This window comes from Mandrillus leucophaeus, unplaced genomic scaffold (genome assembly GCF_000951045.1).
Source record: "Mandrillus leucophaeus isolate KB7577 unplaced genomic scaffold, Mleu.le_1.0 Scaffold1645, whole genome shotgun sequence".
Taxonomy (NCBI): Eukaryota; Metazoa; Chordata; class Mammalia; order Primates; family Cercopithecidae; genus Mandrillus; species Mandrillus leucophaeus.
The window spans coordinates 49,760-59,594 of NW_012101638.1; the positions used below are offsets into that span (position 1 = coordinate 49,760).

General features: G+C 45.3%; 1 protein-coding gene across 1 annotated transcript in view; it reads right to left on the reverse strand.

The window, feature by feature from the left end:
- The window catches only part of MAK16 (MAK16 homolog (S. cerevisiae)), a 15,290-nt gene extending 9,945 nt beyond the window's left edge, over window positions 1–5,345 (reverse strand). Inside the window, exons 1-5 of the mRNA XM_011976364.1 lie at window positions 4,880–5,345; window positions 1,389–1,438; window positions 1,187–1,296; window positions 1,019–1,083; window positions 666–817 (exon numbers count right to left, since the gene is read on the reverse strand). Coding sequence (XP_011831754.1) covers window positions 666–817; window positions 1,019–1,083; window positions 1,187–1,296; window positions 1,389–1,438; window positions 4,880–4,894 — 392 coding nt within the window. The 5' untranslated portion in view covers window positions 4,895–5,345. The remainder of the gene's footprint in view (window positions 1–665; window positions 818–1,018; window positions 1,084–1,186; window positions 1,297–1,388; window positions 1,439–4,879) is intronic.
- Between the last annotated feature and the right edge of the window lie 4,490 nt (window positions 5,346–9,835).

The following is a 9,835-nucleotide window of genomic DNA, read 5'->3' on the forward strand; positions in this document are numbered from 1 at the left end:
TAAAAATTAGTTTTCCGTGAATCCAGAGTAAAGTTCTTACAGTCCTGTATATTCACATGTCTTAGATGATTTTCAAATGTCTAAAGTTAAGATTCCCTCAGGGGTCATACAGGAAATTTTCTGAAGGCTGGGCATGGTAGCTCATGCCTGTAATCCCAGCACTCTGGGAGGCTGAGGTAGGCGGATCACTCGAGGTCAGGAATTCTAGACCAGCCTGGCCAACATGGTGAAACCCTGTCTCTACTAAAAATACAAAAAAAATTAGCCAGGCATGGTGGTCCATGCCTGTAATCCCAGCTACTTAGGAGGCTGAGGTGGGAGGATTGCTTCAACAGGGGAGGTGGAGGTTGCAGTGAGCTGAGATCAAGTCACCGCAAATTCCAGCCTGGGCAACAGAGTGAGACTCTGTCTCAAAAAAAAAAAAAAAAAGAAAAAATTTTCTGGAAGATTTTCAGACAAGGAGGGTGATAATCAAGTTGCATTCTACTGTTTTAAAAGTCCTGCCATATCAAAGGGCACACCTTTAGTCTAAAGTTTCTTCTTAGTACATCATAACAGACTCCACAAAGTTGAACAGAAAGCCCTGAAGTTTTACAATTTCTCAACTTCAAAACAAGCTCCACGAAAAGATACATTTAAAAATAGTGAAGGATCCAAATACTTACTGTCGCTTTAGTGTAAGTTTTCTAATTCGAATTAGGTATTGGGTGATCTTGGTGAATCTCTGCTTACATTTGTGTCGAATGAAACGGGGCCAGTAAATCAGATTTTCATCTATTTGCTCCAGTGCTTTCTCATAGTTTTTACTAAGCCGGACCTACCAAACAGAAAAAGGAACTTTGAAGGGCAAGTGTAAATGATTCATTAGGTTTTCACTGTCAGTGACACCTATGGCCTAATGAGGATGGCCCCAAAAGTTTAATCTAGATATGGTCATGGAATTGGGCATCATGGTGGTCAAGCCTGTGGCATTGAGGCTCTTGATCAGTGGTCACTGTAGCTTTGTTGTAAGGCTTACCCGTTCCCAAAGACGCCGAGGAAAAGCTGCTCGTTCTATAACCTTCATATACAAGTAGCACTGTCCTGAGAATAAAGTAAAATAGCTTTCGTGTTATTTACAGAAACTAAAGAACATCCCTATAAAAGCTGTGGGCAGTTCTTCTAGAAGTTAAAACTGGGGAGTTACCTTTCTCTTCTTTAATAGTGGCATACTGACTATTTGCCAGGGGACAGGATGACCGATTACACAGTCCAGTCAGGCTATATTCGTTTCGGCAGAAGCTCTGAGTCTTGGTTCTAGAATGGGAGAAAAGAAACAAAGATTATAAAATGGGTTACCAAAAAGGCAACTGAAGGAATCTTTGATCAAGTTGTAAATCCAGACTCACCTTATTTTGAAGGAACAAAATTGCTTGTTTCCTAGTGTATCCCAGATAACCTGCAAGACAAAGTAAAAGCCCATTTCAAATCCTCTGCCCCAAGAGATACTATATTAATTCAAGAAGGCAACGCCCAAGGACAGGAATGAGAGGAAGAAATGTTTTGTAAAATAGCCTGACTTGTTTACTTTTTAAAATACAAACAGCAAGGCCGGGCACAGTGGCTCACGCCTGTAATCCCAGCACTTTGGGAGGCTGAGGCAGGCGGATCACCTGAGGTCAGGAGTTTGAGACCAGCCTGATTAACATGGAGAAACCCTGTCTCTACTAAAAATACAAAATCAGCTGGGCATGGTGGCATATGCCTATAATCCCAGCTACTTGGGAGGCTGCAACAGGAGAATCGCTTGAACCCGTGAGGCGGAGGTTGCAGTAAGCCAAGATTGTGCCATTGCACTCCAGCCTGGGCAACAAGAGTGAAACACCATCTGGAAAAAAAAAAAAAAAAAACCCGGCTGGGCGCGGTGGCTTATGCCTGTAATCCCTGCATTTTGGGAGGCCAAGGCAGGCAGATCACGAGGTCAGGAGATCGACACCATCCTGGTTAACATGGTGAAACCCCATCTCCACTAAAAATACAAAAAATTAGCCGGGCATAGTGGCGGGCGCCTGTGGTCCCAGCTTCTTGGGAGGCTGAGGCAGGAAGGAAAATGGTGTGAACCTAGGAGGCAGAGCTTGCAGTGAGCAGAGATTGTACCACTGCACTCCAGCCTGGGCGACAGCAAGACTCCATTTCACAAAAAAAAAAAAAAAAGAAAAAAAAAAACCCCAGCAGATTCTAATAGAAAAGCTAAATACAAATCAGCAATAATCATAACTCCATTACCCAGAGATAAAATTTCATTACTATTTTGTAAATATTTTTCCCGTATTTTTTGGACATACTCTGTGAGATCACATTATATATACTTCATAACTTTCCTTTTTTCCTTATGTTCGTTATCCATTATTAAAGGCTTCACGGGCCAGGCGCGGTGGCTCACACCTGTAATCCCAGCACTTTGGGTGCCAAGGCAGGCAGATCACTTAAGGTCGGGAGTTTGAGGCCGGCCTGGCCAACAAACCCCATCTTTATTAATACAAAAATTGGTCGGGTGTGGTGGCAGGTGCCTGTAATCCCAGCTACTTGGGAGGCTGAAGCAGGAGAATCACTTGAACCCAGGAGGCAGAGGTTGCAGTGAGCTGGGATCACGCCACTGCACTCCAGCCTGGGCGACAAGAGTGAGAATCCATCTTAAAAAAAAAAAAAAAAAAAGGCTTCAAGGTATTAGATTTTTAGATATACATACCATAATTTTATCTCATTGAGGGCAAAGAAAACTATCTACTGCTATCCTCCTATAACTAATGTGCTCTTTATTCATTGAGCGTTATATACTTAATTTTTGTAAGGCACTGATCTCTCCAAGTCCTGACACACAGTAGCCACTTAAGTATTTACTGAATGAAAGAAAAGTTTTGTCTATCTAGTTAGGGGGAAAGATATGTAAACAAAGTATCACAAAATAGCAGGTCTAAAGACCACATAGCATGCGTAAGAGTATGACAGCCTTTGAGTGTACTGCCTTGAGGAACTGGGGGAAAAAAGCTTTACCACTATTAAAAGAAAAATACGAAGAGGGCAAAAGAATAAAACACACTTTGAGAATCTTATAGGTGTGTCTGCTGGGCGATGATAGGAAACAGGTAAGAAGAATAAGGGAGCTCTTTTAGGCTTGTGGCTTTAAGTGTCATCTCTGATACTTAAATAAATGGATGACTCCCAAATTGTTATTTCCTGGTCAGACTTGTTTCCTGAGCACCAGATTTGTATATGACATCTCCACTTCAGTATCTAAAAGGCAACATAAATATTAACATATCCACATGAAGTTCTCAATTCCACATCCCTCATAAGAACAGTCTTCCCTAGAGTTCCCCCACTTCAATAAATAAAATCACCATTGAACTATGTATTTTTATCCCAAATCCTTTGATTTCTTCCTTTTCTTCTTCACTTAATCCATCACCAAAGTCTTGTCAGTTATACTGACGTAACAAGTCTCAAATTCATCAATTTCTTTTCATCTCCACCATTAAATTACTACCTTAGGCGAAGCTACTTTAGTTTTTAAAAAAATTTTACTTTAGAGACAGGGTCTCTCTGTTACCCAGCTGGAGTGCAGTGGCCCCATCATAGCTCACTGCAGCCTCGGACTCTTGGGCTCAAGTAGTCCTTCTGCCTCAGCCTTCGAAATAACTGGGACCTCAGGCAGGCACCACCACGCCCGGATAATTTTTTATTTTTTGGAGAGATGGAGTCTCACTTTGTTGCCTAGGCTGGAATCGAACTCCAGGCCTCAAGCGATCCTCCAGCCCCAGCCTCCCAAAGTGTTGGAATTACAGGCATGAGCCACTGCATCTGGCTTGAAGCAATCTTTCTCATACCCTAGTCTCCCTGCTCTCATTTTTTCTCTCCAAAAGTCCTTCACGCAGCAACCACACAACTTTCCACAAACATAGATCATTAAAAGGCCTAAAAACCCTTCCTACAACACTCTACATGACCTCTCCCTGGCAAGCATATCTAATTTCATTACTTCTCTCACATGTCACTTTGATGACCCTTATAGTCATTCTCTCATATCTTCAACTCTCTGTACTTTACTGTTCCTACTGCCTGCTTTTTCCTCAGCTCCTCAGTGACTGGCTTATTCTTATCTTTCAGATCTCAACTCAAACATCTTCTGTTCAGAGAAACCTTCCCTGAGTACCCCTATCTGAAGAGTCCTTCATCATCCCTGGTCTTTCTTTCATAGTACGATTATACAGTCTAATTGTTAATTTATTTATTCACTTGTTTACTGTGTCTCCCCAACCAGTGTTCCAGGAGAGGTGGGGCATTTTTTCTGGTTAACCAAATCCTCAATAATTGCCACAATGCCTGGCACACTGTAAGCACTTAAGTATTTCTCCAACAAAAAACTCAATGAATGAATCTAGGATACTTCCGAAATTATGACTTAGGCAGAAGTAGAGCAAATGCAAAGAAAAGCCTAACACAGGAAACGCAGGTGGAAGAGTAGCGCGCGCATGGATGAGAAGGACGCTTAAACTTGGAGTCAACTTCGCCAAATCCCCTGCAGCCCCCGACCCCAAGTCCGGAGCTGACAGCTGACAGCATGGCGCGACGTCCCGCATTGGTAAGCACGAAAGACGGGACACATCGACCCTATGGGATGAGGTGACGGAGTCCTGTGCTCACAACCCGGCCGGGGCAGCGGGCAGGAGACCCCTGCCAGACACGCGTGAGAACCCATGTTGGAAAATCGGGGTTCCGGAAGCCTCGCATCCAGAGCGGCACGAGGCAACAGGCCCGTTGCGTCGGCGTCTTCTAAGTGTCCGAAAATGGGCAAAATTCCCTGCGCAAACCCGGAGTGACAGAACGGTAAGAGACTCACATCATCCGACTGCATGGTGTCCGCGGCTCAGCGTGCAACTTCCGGCCGGATCGCGGGCGCAGACATGCTTCTTCCGGGAAACCACTTCCGGAACGCCCAGCCTCACCTATCTCGAGAAACGCTGAGACTCTCGGTGTTGCGAAACGTCTCCGGGCAGTCTCGCCGCCGCGCGCGCCACCGCGTCTCCACCACGCTGGCGTCTGCGCGCGCCCGCAACGCTGGGGCTTGTTCGCTGGCGTCGCCTGGAGCTGGGAGCCCGGTTGCGCCCCAGTGCTATCTGCGGGAGGCAGGACGCGCGCTGGCGGCCGAATCCTGGAGCGCGGGGACTGCAGGGGTCGCCCGTGCTTCCTTAGGGCCCTGTTTGCGACCGTTCATGAGGATGGGACCTCTCCCTGCCGGGCCTCCCCTCTGCTGGGAGAAGGCTGGGGAAAGGTGCGGGCGGCGCGGCGGGGCTGGGTCCCTGCTCTTCCGAGTCCCCCGGCCTCAGCTCGCAGCCAGGCCCCGGCCCTGCCCCGCAGATGCTGCCTTGGCCACTACACACGCCCATGTTGGGTGCGGCACCGGGTGCTGACTTCAGAAACTTAGAACTTGAATTCTCCCTGTTTTGAGAAACCACTGACCAGATGGAAAGAGCGTTCCAGTAATAAACACCTGTGTCTTCTCATTGCCTATTTGAGACAACAAAATGCCGTGGCAACATCAGGAAGTTACTCCATATGGTCTAAAAAAGGGAGGCATAAGTAATCCACTCCGTGTTTAGCATATAATCAATAAATAGGCTGGGCTTAGTGGCTCTCGCCTGTAGTCAGCATTTTGGGAAGCTGAGGCAGGTGGATCACCCGAGGTCAGGAGTTCAAGACCAGCCTGGCCAACATGGTGAAACCCCATCTCTATTAAAAGTACAAAAATTAACCAGCATGGTGGCGGGCGCCTGTAGTCCCAGCTACTTGGGAGGCTGAGGCAGGAGATTCACTTGAACCTGGGAGGAAGAGGTTACAGTGAGCTGAGATCAAGCCGCTGCACTTAAGCCTGGGCAACAGAGCAAGAATCAGTCTCAAAAAATACATGAACAAATAACGATAAAAATGGGCAACCGGCAGCCCTTGGTGCCGCTCTGCCTATGGAGTAGCCACTCTTTCATTCCTTTACTTTCTTAATAAACTTGCTTTCACTTCATGGACTCATCTCACCTCAAAGTCTTTTTTCCTGCCCCTGCCCCTGCCCCTGCCCCTGCCCATGCCCCTTCCCTTTCCTTCCCTTTCCGAGTCTCGCGCTGTCGCCCAGGCAGGAGTGCAGTGGGGTGATCTTGGCTCAGTGCAAGCTCCGCCTCCCAGGTTCACGCCATTCTCCTGCCTCAGCCTCCTCGAGTAGCTGGGACTACAGGCGCCCGCCACCACGCCCGGCTAATTTTTTGTTGTTGTTGTTGGTGGTGGTTTTTTGTGTTTTTTTTTTTTTTTTTTTTTTTTTTTAAGTAGAGACGGGGTTTCACCGTGTTAGCCAGGATGGTCTCGATCTCCTCACCTCGTGATCCGCCTGCCTGGGCCTCCCAAAGTGCTGGGATTACAGGCGTGAGCCACCGCACCCAGCCTCAAATTCTTTCTTGCTTAAGATCCAAGAACCCTCTCTTGGGTCTGGATGGGGTCCCCTTTCCAGTAACAAGACCATTTTAATAACAAAAGTGTAAGAAGGACACAGTCTGCTAAAACAGAATCTTAAATAATGTACTCATGGCAGTCACTTTCCATAGACTTTGCCTTATGCTATCGGTTAGATCAAATCACAGGTGCCACGCTCACTGGAGGGGAGGAAAAGATACAAAACATGAACACCAGGGAGTGGACTCATTGGGGTCACCCCAGGGATACCCTGGATTTGACTGCAACTGAAATACATGAGAAATTTGATATAAAGTTTAAAAGCATTTATCATGATGTTATGTAGTATTTAGTGAGGCAGAGCTTGCAGTGAGCTGAGATCCTGCCGTTGCACTCCAGCCTGGATGACAGAGCGAGACTCTGTCTCAAAAAAAAAAAAAAAAAAGTAATTTGCAGTTCAAAAGAAGAACAAAAGAAAATTTAGCCGGGCGCGGTGGTTCACGCCTGTAATCCCAGCACTTTGGGAGGCTGAGGTGGGTGGATCACCAGGTCAGGAGTTCAAAACCACCCTGGCCAAGATGGTGAAACGCTGGCTCTACTAAAAATACAAAAATTAGCCGGGTGTGGTGGCGGATGCCTGTTATCCCAACTACTTGGGAGGCTGAGGCAGAGAATTGCCTGAACCCAGGAGGCGGAGGTTGCAGTGAGCTGAGATCACACCACTGCACTCCACCCTGGGCGACACAGTGAGACTCGGTCTCAGAAAAAAAAAAAAAAGAAAGAAAAAAAAGAAAATTTAATGCTATTTCAGCATTCTCTATACATACCCGTATTCTCCTCTGTTACCATAGTGCACTATGCATTCCTCACTAGTGTTCTATTATTGTTGTTGGTTTATTATCTCTTAGGCCTTGAGCTTGTCTGTTTTTTTGTTTTTGTTTTTTTTTGAGACAGAGTCTCACTTTGTTGCCCAGGCTGGAGTGCAGTGGTGCTATCTCAGCTAATTGCAACCCCCACCTGCTGGGTTCCAGTGATTCTCTTGCCTCAGCTTCCTGAGCAGCTGGGATTACAGGTGCGTTCCACTATGCCCAGCTAATATTTGCATTTTCAGTAGAGATGAGGTTTCACCATGTTGACCAGGCTGGTCTCGAACTCTTGACCTCAGGTGATCCGTCCGCCTTGGCCTTCCAAAGTGCTGCGATTACAGGTGTGAGAGCCCAAGCTGGGCCAACCTTGAGCTTTTCAAGATTAGGAATGATGTCTTTTCATTTCTTTATCCACAATCTCCTGTACAGTTCCTGGTACATAGTAAATTCGCAATAAATTAGTTTTTAGGTCTCTATTTACTTATTTATTTAGAGACAGGGTCTCTGTTGTCTTACCTTCCAGGCCTGTGCCACCTTCAGTCACTCCCACTAGCAACTTTCCCAGAGCTGACCCTGGGCAGAATCAGGTTTCCTATGAAGTGTACACATACACACACACACACATACACGCGAAACCCTGAAGTGTGGAAGGTAGCTTATTGGAGTATTAAACCTAATAAAGTTGCTCATCTGTAAAGCCTGTGTGTTTGCTTGTATACAATCAGAAGAATAAACCATTCAAGGAGAAGAAAAATAGGTAGTTTTTTGTTGTTGTTTTAGCAGAACCACAGAGCTCACCAAGAGGAAGAGATGGGAGGCTAATGAATTTAGACCCTCTCTCTATAAATCTTGCCAGGCACTGTGGCTCACGTCTGTAATCCCAGCACTTTGGGAGGCGGAGGCAGGTGGATCACCTGAGGTCAGAAGTTCGAGACCAGCCTGGCCAACATGGCAAAACCCCGTCTCTAGTTAAAAAAAACAAAAAAAAAAACAAAAAAAAACCCAAAAACCTGGGCCTGGTGATGGGCGCCTGTAATCCCAGCTACTTGGGAGGCTAAGGCAGGAGAATTGCCTGAACTCAGGAGGCGGAGCTTGCAGTGAGCCCAGATCGTGCCACTGACCTCCAGCCTGGGTGACAGAGCGAGACTCTATCTCATAAAACAACAACAACAGCAACAACAACAACAACAACAAAAACCCTGTCTCTGTAAATGTAATGACTAGCTGGAAGAAATGGGAGTCATTATCAGAGGTCTAGCATCTCTTTATTTTGTTTTTTCTTTCTTTTTTTCTTTATTAACTTTCAGGGTTCTTTTGGTCTAGCATCTCTTTATTAAAGTGCTTTTTAGGTTGCCAGAATAATAATCGAGCAGCTAGAACTGCAAAGGAGGAAAGGAAAGAAAATTGTTGGCGCTGAATGATCTTGATTTCAACACAATGATCGTAAGTCCTATGGAGAGGAGTAGGAGGAAGATAAGTTGGTTAATGAGTACAAAAATACACTTAGATAGAAGGATAAAGTCTGGTATTTGATAACACAGTAGGGAAATTATAGTTAACAATAATTTATTGCATATTTCAAAATAGCTAGAAGAGAAGAATTAGAATGTTTCCAACACAAAGAAAAGATAAATGTTTGAAGTGATGGATACCTCTATCACCCTAATTTCATCATTACACATTGTATACATGTATCAAAATATTACATGTACCCCCAAAATATATGTAACTATATCAATTTAAAAACACAAATAAATAAAATGTAAACAACTTTTTTTTAGAAGTCCTATGGGGAGGGTAATTTCTGCAGCCTCCTCTCTTGCCAATGAGCTCGATCATTCAGAGTTTTGCAGCGGTGAATGAAGCATGTTTTACCTGCCTCTCCATGAATATTCCTTAAGCGATTCAATATTTGCTTTTGCTCATAAAAAAGATGCAACGGGGAATATCTGCTGCTATTTGTTTTACATTTGCTTCACATCTTGTTCACAGATGAAGAAATACTGAGATGGAAGGGGATGGACGATGAGCACTCTCAGACCCTGGGGTAGAGCATATTTGTGATTCTTTGTTCATTAGATGACTGTATGTTTATCACAGAACATAGATCAGGATGTGGAAAAAAGCAAACTAGCACTTTACATACCACATCTTCCCTCCTTTATCTACTTCATCTATCTTTTTATTCCATGTTAGAAGGGAAATATTTGACTGGGCACAGTGGGTCATGCCTGTAATCCCAGCACTTTGGGAGGCCGAGGTGGGCAGATCACTTGAGGTCAAGAGTTCGAGGCCAGCCTGGCCAACATGGTGAAACCCTGTCTCTACTAAAAATACAAAAATTGGTTGGGCGTGGTGGCGGGCACCTGTAATCCCAGCTACTCGGGAGGCTGAGACAGGAGAATTGCTTGAACCCAGGAGGCAGCGGTTACAGTGAGCCGAGATTGCGCCACTGCACTCCAGGTTGGGTGACAGAGCAAGACTCCCATCTAAAA